This window comes from Ranitomeya imitator, chromosome 4 (genome assembly GCF_032444005.1).
Source record: "Ranitomeya imitator isolate aRanImi1 chromosome 4, aRanImi1.pri, whole genome shotgun sequence".
Classification (NCBI taxonomy): Eukaryota; Metazoa; Chordata; class Amphibia; order Anura; family Dendrobatidae; genus Ranitomeya; species Ranitomeya imitator.
Genome location: NC_091285.1, coordinates 160,864,290 through 160,882,070, shown reverse-complemented (window position 1 = coordinate 160,882,070; position 17,781 = coordinate 160,864,290). Strand labels below are relative to the sequence as shown.

General features: G+C 49.8%; 1 protein-coding gene across 1 annotated transcript in view; it reads left to right on the top strand.

Moving 5' to 3' along the window:
• LARS1 (leucyl-tRNA synthetase 1) overlaps positions 1 to 17,781 on the top strand; it is a 95,886-nt gene that overhangs the window by 31,960 nt on the left and 46,145 nt on the right. Inside the window, exons 8-9 of the mRNA XM_069764067.1 lie at positions 6,789 to 6,852; positions 7,417 to 7,484. Coding sequence (XP_069620168.1) covers positions 6,789 to 6,852; positions 7,417 to 7,484 — 132 coding nt within the window. The remainder of the gene's footprint in view (positions 1 to 6,788; positions 6,853 to 7,416; positions 7,485 to 17,781) is intronic.

The window sequence follows — 17,781 nt, the reverse complement described above, 5'->3', positions numbered from 1 at the left end:
GTGCGAGTCCAACCGCGTTCCGCCTATGGTTTTTTCCCTGCCTTCTCTTTTGGCCTTCCTTCAGGCAGGGCTGGATTCGGGCCTGGCTTAGTTACCTGAAGGGTCAGATCTCTGCGCTTTCCATCCTCTTTCAGAAGACCTTGGCCTCTCGGCCACAGGTTAAGACCTTCTTTCAGGGGGTAGCCCACGCCGTCCCGCCGTACAGGGCCCCTGTGGAGGCATGGGACCTAAACCTGGTACATGACGTTTTGAAGGTTTCTCCCTTTGAACCTCTTAGGGAGATTCCTCTATCAGTTTTATCTTGGAAGGTGGCCTTTCTTGTGGCCATCACGTCCATTCGCCGCGTTTCCGAGCTGGCGGCACTGTCTTGCCGCCCTCCGTTTTTGGTCATTCACCAGGACAAGGTGGTCTTCCGACCCCCACCTTCTTTTCTTCCTAAGGTGGTTTCCACCTTCCACCTCAACGAGGACATTGTTCTACCTTCCTTTTGTCCAGCTCCGACTCATCCTCTGGAGCGATCGTTGAACAAGCTAGACCTCGTCAGGGCAGTGAGGATTTATCTGGATAGAACATCCTCTTTCCGGAAGACGGATTCTTTTTTTGTCATTCCTGATGGCACTCGCAGAGGCCAGCCGGCTTCTAAAGCGACTATTGCTCGATGGATCAGAATGGCAATTTTGGAGGCTTACCGGGTCAAGAACAGAGTGCCCCCTCCTGGGATTAAGGCTCACTCTACCCGGGCAGTCGGTGCCTCCTGGGCGGTACACCACAGGGCTTCCGCCCTACAGCTTTGCAAAGCGGCAACTTGGTCTTCCATCCACACGTTCGCCAAATTTTACAAGGTTCATACCTACGCATCGGCGGACGCCAGCCTAGGCAGAAGGATCCTGCAGGCGGCAGTGGTGAGTTCTCTTTTGGTTGCTTACCGTAAAATCTGTTTCTTGAAGCCTCCATTGGGGGACACAGCTCCCTCCCAATGTTTTCTGTTGTTATCTGTTCTATGACTGGTCTCACGTTACAGTTCTCAAGTTTGTGGTTATGGTTTTTCAACCTTGTTTCATTATCTCCTACTGCTTTCTCACTAACTGGAGAGTATAATGCCAGTTGGTGGGGTGTACACTGCAGAGGAGGAGCTAACTTTTTTATTTGCATAGTGTCAGCCTCCTAGTGGCAGCAGCATACACCCATGGTTCCTGTGTCCCCCAATGGAGGCTTCAAGAAACAGATTTTACGGTAAGCAACCAAAAATCCTGTTTTAACCCTTATAACTCCCTAACCAAAAAAATTTGGGTTCTAAAATTGTGCTGATCTAAAGTAGACATGTGGGAAATGTTACTTATTAAGTATTTTGTGTGACATCTCTCTGTGACTTAACCCCTTCCCGACCTTTGACGCATACGCTGCGTCATGAAAGTCGGTGCCATTCCGACCCATGACGCAGCGTATGCGTCATGGCAAAATCGCGTTCCTGCAGGCCGGGTGAAAGGGTTAACTGTAATTTCACCCGGCGTGCAGGGACAGGAGGAGTTGTACTTTAGCCCAGGGGGGGTGGCTTCACCCCCCCGTGGCTACGATCGCTCTGATTGGCTGTTGAAAGTGAAACTGCCAATCAGAGCGATTTGTAATATTTCACCTAAAAAACTGGTGAAATATTACAATCCAGCCATGGCCGATGCTGCAATATCATCGGCCATGGCTGGAAACACTTATGTGCCCCCACCCCACCCCACCGATCGCCCCCCAGCCCCCCGATCTGTGGTCCGCTCCCCTCTGTCCTGTGCTCTGCTCCCCCGTCCTCCTGTCGCTCCACCCGTGCTCCAATCCCACCCCCCGTGCTCCAATCCACCCCCCCTGCACTCCGATCCACCCCCCCGCACACCGATCCACCCCTCGCACTCCGATCCACCCGCCCGCACACCGATCCACCCGCCCGTACACCGATCCACCCCCCATGCTCCGATCCCTCCTCCCCGTGCTCCGACGCCCCCCCCCCCCGTGCCCTGATCTCCCCCCCCCCCCCCCCCCTTATACTTACCGAGCCTCCCGGGGTCCGTCCGTCTTCTTTCCTGGGCGCCGCCATCTTCCAAAATGGCGGGCGCATGCGCAGTGCACCCGCCGAATCTGCCGGCCGGCAGATTCGTTCCAGATTGAATTTTGATCACTGTGAAAAAACCTCACAGTGATCAAAATAAAAAAAACAGTAAATGACCCCCCCCTTTGTCACCCCCATAGGTAGGGACAATAATAAAATAAAGAATTTTTTATTTTTTTTCCCCCACTATGGTTGGAGTTAAAACTAGGGTTAGGGGTAGGGTTAGGGGTAGGGTTAGGGATATGGTTAGGGATAGGAATGTGCACACGTATTCTGGTCCTCTGCGGATTTTTCCGCAGCGGATTTCATAAATCCGCAGTGCTAAACCGCTGTGGATTTATTGCGGATTTACCGCGGTTTTTCTGCGCATTTCACTGCGGTTTTACTACTGCGATTTTCTATTGGAGCAGTTGTAAAACCGCTGCGGAATCCGCAGAAAGTGACATGCTGCGGAATGTAAACCGCTGCGTTTCCGTGCAGTTTTTCCGCAGCATGTGTACAGCGATTTTTGTTTCCCATAGGTTTACATTGAACTGTAAACTCATGGGAAACTGCTGCGGATCCGCAGCGTTTTCCGCAGCGTGTGCACATACCTTTAGAATTAGGACAAAATAGAAGAGAAAATCCAGCTTCCAAAAATATCCAATTTATTAAAGTTAAAATCCAAGGTCCAAAAACATGGTTCACAGGAGAAGAGATAGCAGCATGGTACGCGTTTCGAACACTAGGTTCTTTTTCAAAGCTTTGAAAAAGAACCTAGTGTTCGAAACGCGTACCATGCTGCTATCTCTTCTCCTGTGAACCATGTTTTTGGACCTTGGATTTTAACTTTAATAAATTGGATATTTTTGGAAGCTGGATTTTCTCTTCTATTTTGTTCTATTGTTTCACGTGAAGACTGCACGGCATCCGGGCTTCCCCCACAACAAATGCCTAGTAGGTGAGCTGGTTTCTCTCCATTTTTTTTTTTTTCTTTAGAATTAGGCTATGTACACAAGGTGCGGATTTGGCTGCGGATCCGCAGCAGTGTTCCATCAGGTTTACAGTACCATGTAAACATATGGAAAACCAAATCCGCTGTGCCCATGGTGCGGAAAATACCTCGCGGAAACGCTGCATTGTATTTTCCGCAGCATGTCAATTCTTTGTGCGGATTCCGCAGCGTTTTACACCTGTTCCTCAATAGGAATCCGCAGGTGAAATCCGCACAAAAAACACTGGCAATCCGCGGTAAATCCGCAGGTAAAACGCAGTGCCTTTTACCCGCGGATTTTTCAAAAATGATGCTGAAAAATCTCACACGAATCCGCAACATGGGCACATAGCCTTAGGGTTAGGGTTGGGTTGGAATTAGGGTTGTGGTTACGGGTGTGTTGGGGTTAGGGTTGTGATTAGGGTTACGGCTACAGTTGGGATAAGGGTTAGGGGTGTGTTGGAGTTAGAATTGAGGGGTTTCCACTGTTTAGGCACATCAGGGGGTCTCCAAACGCAACATTGCGCCACCATTGATTCCAGCCAATCTTGTATTCAAAAAGTCAAATGGTGCTCCCTCAATTCCGAGCCCCGACGTGTGCCCAAACAGTGGTTTACCCCCACATATGGGGTACCAGCATACTCAGGATAAACTGCGCAACAATTACTGGGGTCCAATTTCTCCTGTTACCCTTGTGAAAATAAAAAAATGCTTGCTAAAACATCATTTTTGAGGAAAGAAAAATGATTTTTTATTTTCACGGCTCTGCGTTGTAAACGTCTGTGAAGCATTTGGGGGTTCAAAGTGCTCACCACATATCTAGATAAGTTCCTTGGGGGGTCTAGTTTACAAAATATGGTCACTTGTGGGGGGTTTCTACTGTTTAGGCACATCAGGGGCTCTGCAAACGCAACGTGATGTCCGCAGACCATTCCATCAAAGTTTGCATTTCAAAAGTCACTACTTCCCTTCTGAGCCCCGACGTGTGCCCAAACAGTGGTTTACCCCCACACATCAGGTATCAGCGTACTTAGGAGAAACTGGACAACAACTTTTGAGGTCCAATTTCTCCTGTAACCCTTGGGAAAATAAAACATTCTGGGCTAAAAAATTATTTTTGAGGAAAGAAAACGTATTTATTATTTTCACGGCTCTGCGTTATAAACTTCTATGAAGCATTTGGGGGTTGAAAGTGCTCACCACATATCTAGATAAGTTCCTTTCGGGGTCTACTTTCCAAAATAGGGTCACTTGTGGGGGGTTTCTACGGTTTAGCCACATCAGGGGCTCTGCAAACGCAACGTGACGCCCGTAGAGCATTTCATCAAAGTCTGCATTTCAAAACGTTACTACTTCACTTCCGAGCCCCGGCATGTGCCCAAACAGTAGTTTACCCCCACATATGGGGTATCACTGTACTCAGGAGAAACTAGACAACAAATATTGTGGTCAAATTTCTCCTGTTACCCTTGGGAAAATAAAAAATTGCTGGCTAAAAAATCATTTTTGAGAAAAGAAAATTTTTTTTTTTATTTTCATGGCTCTGCGTTATAAACTTCTGTGAAGCACTTGAGGGTTCAAAGTGCTCACCACACGTCTAGATTAGTTCCTTTGGGGGTCTGGTTTACAAAATGGGGTAATTTGTGGGGGATCTCCAATGTTTAGGCACACAGGGGCTCTCCAAGCGCAACATGGTGTCCGCTAATGATTGGAACTAATTTTCCATTTAAAAAGCCAAATGGCGTGCCTACCCTTCTGAGCCCTGCCGTGCGCCCAAACAGTGGTTTACCCCCACATATGGGGTATCTGCGTACTCAGAACAAACTGGACAACAAAATTTGTGGTCCAATTTCTCCTATTACTGTTGGCAAAATAGGAAATTCCAGGCTAAAAAATCATTTTTGAGGAAAGAAAAATTATTTTTTATTTTCATGGCTCTGCGTTATAAACTTCTGTGAAGCACCTGGGGGTTTAAAGTGCTCAGTATGTATCTAGATAAGTTCCTTGGGGGGTCTAGTTTCCAAAATGGGGTCATTTGTGGGGGAGCTCCAATGTTTAGGCACACAGGGGCTCTCCAAACGTGACATGGTGTCCGCTAACAATTGGAGCTAATTTTCCATTCAAAAAGTCAAAAGGCGCGCCTTCCCATCCGAGCCCTGCCGTGTGCCCAAACAGTGGTTTACCCCCACATATGAGGTATCGGTGTACTCGGGAGAAATTGCCCAACAAATTTTAGGATCTATTTAATCCTATTGCCCATGTGAAAATGAAAAAATTGAGGCTAAAAGAATTTTTTTGTGAAAAAAAAGTACTTTTTCATTTTTACGGATCAATTTGGGAAGCACCTGGGGGTTCAAAGTGCTCACTATGCATCTAGATAAGTTCCTTGGGGCGTCTAGTTTCCAAAATGGGGTCACTTGTGGGGGAGCTCCAATTTTTAGGCACACGGGGGCTCTCCAAATGTGACATGGTGTCCGCTAAAGAGTGCAGCCAATTTTTCATTCAAAAATTCAAATGGCGCTCCTTCCCTTCCAAGCCCTGCCGTGCGCCCAAACTGTGATTTACCCCCACATATGAGGTATCAGCGTACTCAGGACAAATTGGACAACAACTTTCGTGGTTCAGTTTCTCCTTTTACCATTGGGAAAATAAAAAAATTGTTGCTCAAAGATCATTTTTGTGACTAAAAAGTTAAATGTTCATTTTTTCCTTCCATGTTGCTTCTGCTGCTGTGAAGCACCTGAAGGGTTAATAAACTTCTTGAATGTGGTTTTGTGCACCTTGAGGGGTGCAGTTTTTAGAATGGTGTCACTTTTGGGTATTTTCAGCCATATAGACCCCTCAAACTGACTTCAAATGTGAGGTGGTCCCTAAAAAAAAATGGTTTTGTAAATTTCATTGTAAAAATGAGAAATCGCTGGTCAAATTTTAACCCTTATAACTTCCTAGCAAAAATAAATTTTGTTTCCAAAATTGTGCTGATGTAAAGTATACATGTGGGAAATGTTATTTATTAACTATTTTGTGTCACATAACTCTCTGGTTTAACAAAATAAAAATTCAAAATGTGAAAATTGCAAAATTTTCAAAATTTTCGCCAAATTTCCGTTTTTATCACAAATAAACACAGAATTTATTGACCTAAATTTACCAGTAACATGAAGCCCAATATGTCACGAGAAAACAATCTCAGAATCGCTAGGATCCGTTGAAGCGTTCCCGAGTTATTACCTCATAAAGGGACACTGGTCAGAATTGCAAAAAATGGCAAGGTCTTTAAGGTCAAAATAGGCTGAGTCATGAAGGGGTTAAGGGCATGAAAATTCAAAGTTTGAAAATTGCGAATTTTTCCAAATTTTCAATTTTTTCACAAATAAACCGAAGTAATGTCAAGGAAATTTTACCACTAACATGAAGCACAATATGTCACGAGAAAACAATGTCAGAATCACCGGGATCCGTTGAAGCGTTCCAGAGTTATATCCTCATAAAGGGACAGTGGTCAGAATTGTAAAAATTGGCCTGGTCATTAACGTGCAAACCACCCTTGGGGGTAAAGGGGTTAAAATAGGGCAAATTGTTTAACTATGACACAGATGAGAGGCCTGCTTCTTATAAGAACATTATTTACAAGCCGTACATTTATTTCTTAAATTAAACTATCTCTGGAGGTAGACAGCCCCTGGCTTGTGTTAATAACCTACGGTAATTTGTTTCTCTCAGGTACACCATTTATTCTCCACGAGATGGTCAGCCGTGCATGGACCATGACAGACAGACTGGAGAGGTTAGCAGTTTTTTTTTTTTTTTATATATGGTTTAATATTTTTATGACCCTATGTAATATTTGTTAGGCTACATTCTCACTTCCGTCACAATGCGTCGTTTTGGGAAAAAAACGGATCCTGCAAATGTGCTCGCAGGATGCGTTTTTTCCCCATAGACTTGTATTGCCGACGGATCGCCACGTATGGCCACACTTCGCGTCCGTCGTGCACTGGATGCTTCGGTATTTGGAGGAGCATCACAGCGAAAAAACGTTCAAGGGAACGTTCTTTCGTACGTCGTGTCCTGCATTTTAAACTGCGCATGCGCGGCTGTAACTCCACCCCCTCCTCCCTGGGAGTTTACTATGGGCAGCGGATGCGTTGAAACATCGTCTGCTGCCAACGTTGTGCAGAAAATCACCACTGCCTGTCGGTATGTTTCGCCGACGCTTTGGGACGATCCCGTACCGACGGAAGTGTGAAAGAAGCCTTTGTGACCAAACAATATCCTGCTTGTTCACCTCTATATCCGGCATTGTTTGTAGTATACGTATTTTATTCTTCAGTGTTGTGTTTCGGTTTAGGGTGTGGGACCACAAGAATACACACTTATCAAAATGAAGGTCCTGGAACCATATCCAGCTAAACTGAGGTATGAAGTGAAGCACTATAGGCCACTAGTCATAATTACCGGGACTAATTACGTTGTGTGAACAGCTCCTGTGCAAACCTATGTGTCTCCATTGTTACAACAACCCCATCTTATCACCCATTATACTTTTCTCTCCTTCCTCTGGCCCCTGATTCTCTCTAGCTAAAGGGGCAGGAGAATTACCGACACAGTATGTAAGGAAACTACGCTTTCCCCTAGACATGAGTCTTTCTGATAAAGGTGGCAAAAGACAAAGGTATTCTGGCTAGCACATTCAGTGAAGGGAACGAGTGAGAGCATACGTCCAATGGAATGACCACTGAGCTCTGAACTTGCAGTATGAAGAAGCGGCTGTACCCCTCCAAGTACGCAGATAAAGAAGAAAAATAAATAACAGTAATTAAAAAAAAAAAATGTGTGTGTGTATATATATATATATATATATATATATATATATATATATATATACACACACACACACACACACACACACACACACACACACACACACACACACACACACACACACACACACACACACACACACACACACACACACACACACACACACATACACATATATACACATATATACACATATATATATATATACATACATACATACATACACACACACACACACACACACACACACACACACACACACACACACACACACACACATACATGCACACACACGCGCTAGATGGTGGCCCAATTCTAATGCATTGGGTATTCTAGAATATGTGTGTATGCATATAGCAGCCACATAGTATATAGCACAGGCCACGTACTAAACAGTATATAACATTGCCCACGTAGTATTTCTCTATCGCCTTTCATTGGGGGACACCGGAACCATGGGTGTATGCTGCTGCCACTAGGAGGCTGACATTATGCAAATAAAAAAGTTAGCTCCTCCTCTGCAGTATACACCCTACCGACAGGAAGTAGGATATTCAGTTTAGCTTAGTGTCAGTAGGAGGTGAACACGGGTCTTTCATTAGACCCTTATCTACCTCAATGTACGTCATTTTCTTTTCAGGTTTTCCGGAGGGATACAGGGTGAACAGTCACACCTGTAGTCCCACAATACGGACTATGAGTACGGCGTGTACTGCCACCCCGTATCCTCATAGATCCCTCTCCAAGACCAAGATCCTAGCACACAAGCGTGCTCAGAAGTCCGGTCCTGGCGAACGTCCCCCACCCACTCGCCCACCAGAGCCTGTCGGTTGCGGAGACGAGGACGTCCATCAGCTCCTGGACGTCTCATTCCTCTTCAGGTTAGTACCGGTGTGGGAGGTTTGAGGTGAGTATTTTCCCCATACCATCCCAGATCATTCAAGGGTAAGTATACAGATGAAGAAAGGTGAGTATTTTCTCCCCTGTCTAGCAATCTAAGAGTGGGGCTCAGGGGTTGTTTTATGGGGAAATCACTGTGTCCCACAGTTTGGGGTCCAGGGCTCTTGCCTCACCCTGGATCTCTCTTCAGCTTCCCTTGTGCGGCACATGGGTCCACCAGAGAAGGGGTTCATTGCGGCGGTAGCGCCGGGGCCTTGTAAGGTTTCCACGGCGTCTCTCCCCCACAGCGGTCACCAGGCTCTAATCCAGGCCCCGGCTTCGGTCGGGACCTGGACCTTTTCCGCCGGCCACCGGGGGCTAATTTAGGCCCCGGCTTCTGTCGGGGCCTAGTGCGGCGTTTCGGCCCCGCCCCCATCCTCTTTCCGGCGGGTCTTTCTCCCGCGTTTTCCCCCTTCTCTCCGGCGCTTTGCCCCAGCCACTCCCTGGCCTAGGCACAGACCGCGCCGCAGTGACTCTAGCCCCCGCTCTCTCCGTCGGGTGGGCTAGCCTTGCGGGGCCTCCACGCCGCGGCTTCCATTCCCGACGGCCACCGGGAGCTAATTTAGGCCCCGGCTTCGGTCGGGGCCTAGTGCGGCGTTATGGCTCCGCCCCCGTCCTCTTTCCGGCGGGCTTTTCTCCCGCGTCTTCCCCTCTCTCCTCTCCGGCGCTTAGCCCCGCCCACTCCTCTTGGCCTCAGCACAGACTGCGGCCGGCGCCATCTTTGTACTCTCAATCATGCAGCTTCAGCGCCGGCTGCTGTCGGCGCTTCTTGGCTCATGCTGCGGACTTCAGAGTGCGGGGCCTTACACCACTCCCGGCGTGTGGACCCAGCGGTGATTTCTTACAGGACCTGCCTTCCCTGCCGACCTCCTCCTACAGCCGAAGCTATCCACAGGACATCTTCCGTGAGTAGCTCTGCACTGCAGACCAATACCCTTCCTCTGCTTTAGTCAGGCACCTTTTGTGCTCTCCTGTAAGGGCAGGTTCCCCTTAGGTCAGTCCTCTCCCACCTGTCAGGACTGCAGCAATCCCACATCGTTCTGGGCTCCCCCCCCCCCCCACTCTGCCCCGAGAGAGTGAGGACCCTATCCCAGGGTGGGCTTCCTCTCTGTCTCAATCTGTGGCGGATCTCACCAGGGTATCCCAGTCCCCGGTGTCCGTTCTGGATAGATTGTCCTGGCAGACCTCCGCAGTAGCCAGCGGGTCACAAGTAGCCCCGTCTGAGTCTACCAGGATAGGCCTTAAAGAGGTCCAGACCGGAGCGCCATTGCGACTCCTCTTCCCGTTCCATCTCGCCTCACGGCCCATTTCAGCGGTCAGCTTCTTCCCGATCCTCTCCCGAGTCAGGCGAGGCGTTTTCGGACGCACCTTCAGAGGGACGTTTTGGAGCTGCATTCTGACCAAATCGCTAACATGAGGGATATGGTTCAGAGCCTCATTGGAGCAATCAACCAGACCCGTGGCATCAAAGATCCCTCTACGGAATGCGCGGATCAGGCGGTTTCGTTTAGACAGTCGAAGCCACCTTCCAAGGTCTTCGCTTCTCACCCTGAATTCGAGAAGGCCCTGACGAGAGAAAAAGAGAATCCGACCAGCCGCTTTCAGAGAGGAAAGCGCCTTGGCGTTTTTTATATCCCTTTTCTCTGGAGCTCACCGCTTATTGGACTCTGTCCTCCAACACGGTCCTCCCGCTATCTGGCGGAGCATCTCTGAAAGATTCTAACTATAGAGTCATAGAATCCTTTGCGAGCTCAGCTTTCGAATCGGCTGCGTCTATTTTTGCCCGGCCATTGCTTATACTTGGGTTTCATTATCCATATCCAAAGGTCACACAACTCCGTCGGAGCATTCTGGACGGGGCCCTCCTGGACAGCTGGCGGAGCTTGCCAACCAGTTTTCTCATGCGGGTGAATACTTGGTCTCCGCTTCCCTGGATGCCGCGTCTTTTGCGGCTCAGGTGTCCAGCAATGCCGTTGCCATCCGTCAGTCCGTTTGGCTCAAGGCCTGACAGGCGGATTTGTCTTCAAAAAGTCCCTTACCAGCCTGCCTTTTTCAGTGTTCACGTCGCTTTGGTTCTAAGTTGGGCCAAATCATTAGGACGCTACCGGGGGGCACAAGTCTACACCTCGTCGCCCCCCTCCTAAACGGCAATTTCGGTCCTTTCGGCCTTTACGTCACTTCGTGGCGTCAAACTCCTTTTCCCCGCAGCAACAGAGGCCACAGGCACGTCAAGAGTAGAAGACTGTTTCCTTTAGACCACACGCCTTCCTGGCGCTCCAGCTACTCCCAGGGTAGATCCTCCAGGGCTAGGACTGGAGGATCCACCTCGGCATGACTCACAGCAAGACGCCAGCCCACTTCCCAGGATGGGCGGTTTTCCCTTCTTCAGGGATGTCTGGATCCCCTCAGCAGAGGACGCATGGGTCAGGGAAGTTGTATCCTCGGGATACAAAATAGAGTTAGTTTCACAACTCAGGGATCGTTTCTTCGGATCCCGACCCCAAGAGTCCCCGTTCTAGTTCCGGGTTTTCTTCGCAGCCACCGCTTCTCTCCTCAAAGCCGGAGTAATAGTTCCCGTCCCAGAAAAAGAACGGTTCACTGGTTGCTATTCCAATCTTTTGTGGTACTGAAAGAAGAAGAAGAAAAGAAAAAAAAAGAAAAGGCAAGTTTCGTCCCATTCTGGATCTCAAATTGCTGAACTGGAAAGTTTGTCTGAGACTCTTAAGGATGGATTCCCATCGTTCAGTAATTGCTTCCATGGAGGTTCGAGAACTTTTGTGTTCCATAGAAATTCAGGACGCCTACCTTCATGTCTCGATTTTCCCGGGACATCACAGATTCCTGTGCTTTGTGGTGCTCCAGGACCATTTTCAGTTCTTCACCCTGCCGTTCGTTCTCGCAACTGCTTCCAGGGTTTGCACGAAGACCATGGCGGCGCTGATAGCCATCTTGATGGTCAGAGGCTTATTATTTTTTTCTGTACCTCGGCGACATCCTCTTCTAGGCTCCGTCCCCCTTTTTCTCAGGCTCACCAGAGCCTGTCCATCGTCCTCTACACCCTAGTCCGCTTCGGGTGGCTTGTCAACATGAAGAAATCCTGTCTTGTTGCTTCCCAGCGCCTCGTTTTTCGGGGCATGCTCTTCGACACTCGTCAGACCAAAGTCTTCCTTCCCGAGGACAAGAGATCCATCCTTCGTCTGGATGTATCCTTGCTTTAGGGTCCTCGGCTTCCCTTCTTCTGATCGCCCATGAAGTTTCTGGGCAGGATGGTAGTGACGTTCGAAGCAATCCCTTTGCCCAATTTCACTCTCAACCTCTTTAGCAGGCCATTCTGTCACAGTGGGACAGGGCTGTCTTGTCCCTGGATCGTCCTATCCGACTCTCTTCCCGAGTCAAGGGTCCCTCAGCTGGTGGCTGACGTCACCTCTCATCTCCCAGGGCATGTCCTTCCTTCCAGTTCTTTGGCAAGTGGTGACGACGAACGCCAGCCTGCTTGGCTGGGGCGCTGTGTTTCGCCATCTGACTGCTTGGGGTCGTTGGTCGGCGCAGGAGTCTCTTCCGCAGATCAACATCCTCGAGCTTCGGGCCATCTTTCTCTTCCCTCGTCACTAGGGAAGGATTCTCAGGGGTCTACAATGCCATGGAGGTGGCATATGTCAATCATAAAGGGGGGACTCGGAGCTCCTTGGCCGAGGTATCCAAGATCCTCCTCTGGGCAGAGGCAATGGTTCTGGTGATATCCACGGTGCATATCCCCGGCACGGACAATTGGGCCGCCGACTTCCGCAGCTGCGAGGGTCTCGCGGCAGGGTTATGGTCCTTGCATCAGGAGGTCTTCCACCAGATTTGTCTTCGATGGGGGACTCCGGACGTGGACCTCTCTGCGTCCCGAAGGAACAGGAAGGTTCCTTTGGTTCGTCTCCAGATCTCGCGACCCTCCCGTGTGGGTGTCTACGCTTTGGCCTCCAGGGTCTGATCTGCCACCCGAATTATCGGTCGCTCAGTTTACGGCATGGCTGTGGACTCCACAGTTATAAGAGCATCTGGCCTTTCGTCCCGGTCGAGTCACACTACAATCCAGGCTAGGAAGTCTTCGTTGTCTTCCAGGTTCTACTATCGTACCCGGAAGACTTTCGTTCATGCGAGCCCAACTGCTTTTCACCTATGTCCTTTCCCTGCCTTCCATTTGGTTTTCCTTCAGGCAGGACTGGATTCGGGCTTCGCTCTCAATTCCCTAAAGGGCCAGGTTCCTGCGCTCTTCTTCCCTTTAAGAAGACATTATCTTCTCAGCCACAGGTTAAGACCTTCCTTCAAGGAGTAGCCCACGCTGTCCCTCCGTACAGGGCCTCTGTGGATTCATGGGATTTAAAGGTTGTGTTGGTTGTTCTTAGGGGTTTCCCCTTTGAGCCTCTCAGGGAGTTTTTCCCTGTCAGTTCTATCTCGGAAGGTGGCTTTTCTCAGGTCCATCGCTTCGATCCGCCGCGTTTTTGAGTTGGCGGCCATTTCTTGCCGACCTCCTTTCTTAAATTTCCACAAGGACAAGGTGGTCCCAGGCCTCCGCCTTCCTTCATTTCACGAGGTGGTTTTCATCTTTCCACCTCAACGAGGACATCGTTCTACCTTCCTTTGTCCAGCTCCGAATCATCCTCTGGAGCGATAGTGGAACAGGCTGGACCTCGTCAGGGCAGTGAGTTTCTCCCTGGCTAGCACGGCCGCTTTCCGAAAGATGGATTCTCTGTTCGCCATCCCTGATGGCGTGCGTAGAGGCCTGCTGGCTTCCAAGGCGACTATTGCTCGCTCGATTAGAACGGCAATTTTGGGAGCTTACCGGGTCAAGAACAGAGTGCCCCCTCCTGAGATAAAGGCTCACTCTACCCGGGCATTCGGCGCTTCCAGTGCGGTACGTCACAGGGCTTTCGCCGACAGCTTTGCAAAGCGGCAACCTGGTCTTCCATCCACATGTTTTCGCCGAACTGCGGCAGACTCCAGCCTGGGCAGAAGGATCCTGCAAACGGCAGTGGTGAGTCCTCGGACCTGATGGAAGTATGTTTTTCCCACCCCAGGGACTGCTTTGGGACGTTCCATGGTTCCTGTGTCCCCCAATGAAAGGCGATAGAGAAAACAGGATTTTTGGTTGCTTACCGTAAAATCTGTTTCTCGGAGCCTTCATTGGGGGACACAGCACCCTCCCAAGTTGAACAGCTCTGTTTACTGTATACTTTTGAGTTGTTTGAACACTCTTTGAGTGTTTGAAACTGTTAATCTATGGAGCGCCGTGGAATTTGTTGGCGCTATGTAGATAAAGTTTATTATTATTATATTATTATTATTATTTCTCTTTTACACGTTACTTCTCCTACTGCTTTCTCACTAACTGAATATCCTACTTCCTGTCGGTAGGGTGTATACTGCAGAGGAGGAGCTAACTTTTTTATTTGCATAGTGTCAGCCTCCTAGTGGCAGCAGCATACACCCATGGTTCCTGTGTCCCCCAATGAAGGCTCCGAGAAACAGATTTTACGGTAAGCAACCAAAAATCCTGTTATAGCAGCCACGCAGTATATAGCACAGCCCACGTAGTATATATTTTATTTGGAGATTTCAAATAAAATGATTTGATCTCTATCAAGGAGATTATTTCTTTCTGAAATGGCCCTGTCTGTCTACATTCCCGCATCAAATGCACCTCATTAATCCCACAACTAGAGTGTTGTAGAGAAAAATGATAAAATCTATAAAGACATCAACTTGGAGGGAACGTATCACCGTCACATTGAACATATGGCATTAATAATAACTGGGGAAGTGAGAAAGAGCTGACACTTCAACCTCCATTGAAGTAGGACTATTGGCGGGAGTTTAGACCATACATTCACCTTAGTACTACATTTATGTAATAAAGGGTCTACATTTAATGTCCCATACTCTTTAGGCTTAGTACTGACACTTATTCCCAAGTACTTGTCTACAATTTGTAACTGAGATTGTTCCACTACTGGAGAATGGGGCAGCACCCGTGCTCGCCTGTTACTGCGTTCCCTGTGGGGCTGCCGAACATTGCACTCTGTTTTTTTGCGGATTCCCTATCAACAATTAAAGGGACTCTGTCACCTGAATTTGGAGGGAACAATCTTCAGCCATAGGGGCGGGGTTTTCGGGTGTTTGATTCACCCTTTCCTTACCCGCTGGCTGCATGCTGGCTGCAATATTGGATTGAAGTTCATTCTCTGTTCTCCGTAGTACACGCCTGCGCAATGCAAGATTGCCTTGTGCAGGCATGTACTATGGAGGACAGAGAATGAACTTCAATCCAATATTGCAGCCAGCGGGTAAGGAAAGGGTGAATCAAACACCCGAAAACCGCGCCCCTATGGCTGAAGATTGTTCCCTCCAAATTCAGGTGACAGAGTCCCTTTAATGAAGTGGCGGTCGGATGTCTGACTTCACAAATCATTTTGGAATGGGGATAAAAGTTCCCCGAACTGCCAATTGATGTGAGACCCTGCAATGGGGCAACCACCGATATTCAAGTTCTCGCCGATCCTATGAATTGGTGATAACTTTTCAACCACTTTCAATTCTCGTTAAGAATCAGATTCAATTACCTCTTTGTGCTTCAATAGGGCATATGCTAAGGGGATGTCCAAAGTCGGCCCTCTTTCCAATTCTTCATTTCTTTATCGCCTCTCATTGGGGGACACAGGAACCATGGGTGTATGCTGCTGCCACTAGGAGGCTGACACTATGCAAATAAAAAAGTTAGCTCCTCTTCTGCAGTGTACACCCCACCGACTGGCATTATACTCTTCAGTTTAGCTTAGTGTCAGTAGGAGGTGGACACAGGTCTTTTATTAGACCCTTATCTACCTCAATGTGCGTCGTTTTTTTCTTTCAGGTTTCCGGAGGGATACAGGGTGAACAGTCACACCTGTAATCCCAAAATACGGACTATGAGTACGGCGTGTACTACCACCCCGTATCCTCATAGATCCTTCTCCAGGACCAAGAGCCTTAGCACACAAGCGTGCTTAGAAGTTCGGTCCTGGCTCCGTCCCCCACCCACTCGCCCACCAGAGCCTGTTGGTTGCGGAGACGAGGACGTCCATCAGTTCCCCGGACGTCTCATCCCCTTTAAGGTTAGTACCGGCGTGGGATGTTTGAGGTAAGTATTTCCCATCCCATCCCAGATATTTCAGGGGGTCTTACTAGGGGCTCCCATATACCTGGTCGTCGCTTGCACGGATCCCGCAGCGCGACCCGGGTTTACCTTCGACCACAGACCTTCAGGTTCTGTTATCCGCGGCGCACTGCTCTGCGCCGCGGTTTTTCATGGGGCACACAGGCGCTGCAGCCCTGGCAGGCCGGCGCACCGCTTCTTCCTGCGGCGCACTGTTCTGGCGCCGCAGGGGGTTTTCACTGCTGCACTCTTAAAGCGGCACTGTCTTAGGCTGCTGCGCCGCCTGTATCCTTTGCGGCGCACTATTCCGGCGCACCTTTCCGGCGCCGCGGCCTCTCCTCGGCCGCCGGCTCCTAATTTAGGCCCCGGCTTCGGTCGGGGCCTACTTCCGGCCCTAGCCTGGTAGGCTGCTGCGCCGCCTGTATCTCTTGCGGCGCTCTATTGCGGTACACCTTTCCGGCGCCGCGGCCTCCCCTCGGCCGCCGGCTCCTAATTTAGGCCTCGGCTTCGGTCGGGGCCTACTTCTGGTTTGCGCGCTCCCCCACTTCCGGCTTCTGCGGGCGGGCTTTTTTTCCCGCCCGACCTTCTGTGCCCTGCCCACCGGCGCCTCAGTGTCTGGCTCCGCCCCCTTCTTCCAGGGACACTCTTCTGGTGTGCGCACCGCTTTGTAGCTGCAGCAGCACCAGCTCTCGCAGCGCGCCCGCACCTTCGCATCTTCTGTGGGCACAGCACAATCTGCGCAGAATACTGCTCCTCAGGGCACTCCATCTACAAGTGGGACATCTTCCAGGATCGGGTCCGTGAGTAGCTGCAACTGCAGTCTGACACCCCCCTCTGCCCCACTGTCCCCTAACCCTCTGGCATTTTCTTCAGGGACCTCTCAAAATGTCTACCTCTTAAGGGGGCCGCTCTCGTCCCCATACTTCTTCTTCTTCTGCCTTAGTCAAGTACTTTGCATGTTCGTCCTGTAACAGCAAACTTCCCTCAGGTCAGTCCTCTCCGCTGTGTCAGTCCTGTAGCAACCCGATTATTCCCAACGCCCAGGATCCCCCGGCTGCTCCGCCCGAGAGTGATACCCCCATCCCAGGCTGGGCCGCCTCTCTGTCACAATCGGTGGCCGATTTAACACGGGTGTCTCAAACCCTGGTGTCCGCGCTGGATCGGTTACCCCTGCAGACCCCCGCAGTGGCCAGCGGGTCGCAGGAACCGCCGCCCGAGCCCTACTTGATAAGCCACAAAAGGTCCAGACAAGGACGTCGGTCTGAGTCCTCTTCACGCTCCATCTCGCCACACGGCCCTCCCCTGCGGTCCCGATCCTCCTCCCCAGAGTCAGGCGAGGCATTCTCTGATGCGCCCTCGGAGGATATTTCGGAGCTGGATCCTAACCAAATCGCCACCATGAGGGAGACGGTCCAGAATCTCATTGGGGCAATAAACCAAACCTGTGGCATCAAGGATCCCTCTACGGAACCTGCAGATCAGGCGGTTTCGTTTAGACGGGCCAAACCACCTTCTAAATTTTTCGCTCCTCATCCTGAATTCGAGGAAATCTTGTCCAGAGAGAGAGAGAGAGAGAATCCGACCAGACATTTTCAGAGGGGAAAACACCTGGGGGTGTTATATCCTTTTTCTCCAGAGCTTACCGCCAATTGGACGGTCTCTCCCTCGGTGGATCCCCCTGTTTCCAGGCTGTCCACCAACACGGTGCTTCCACTGTCCGGCGGAGCATCTCTGAAGGATTCTAACGATAGTTATAGAATCCTTTGCGAAATCGGC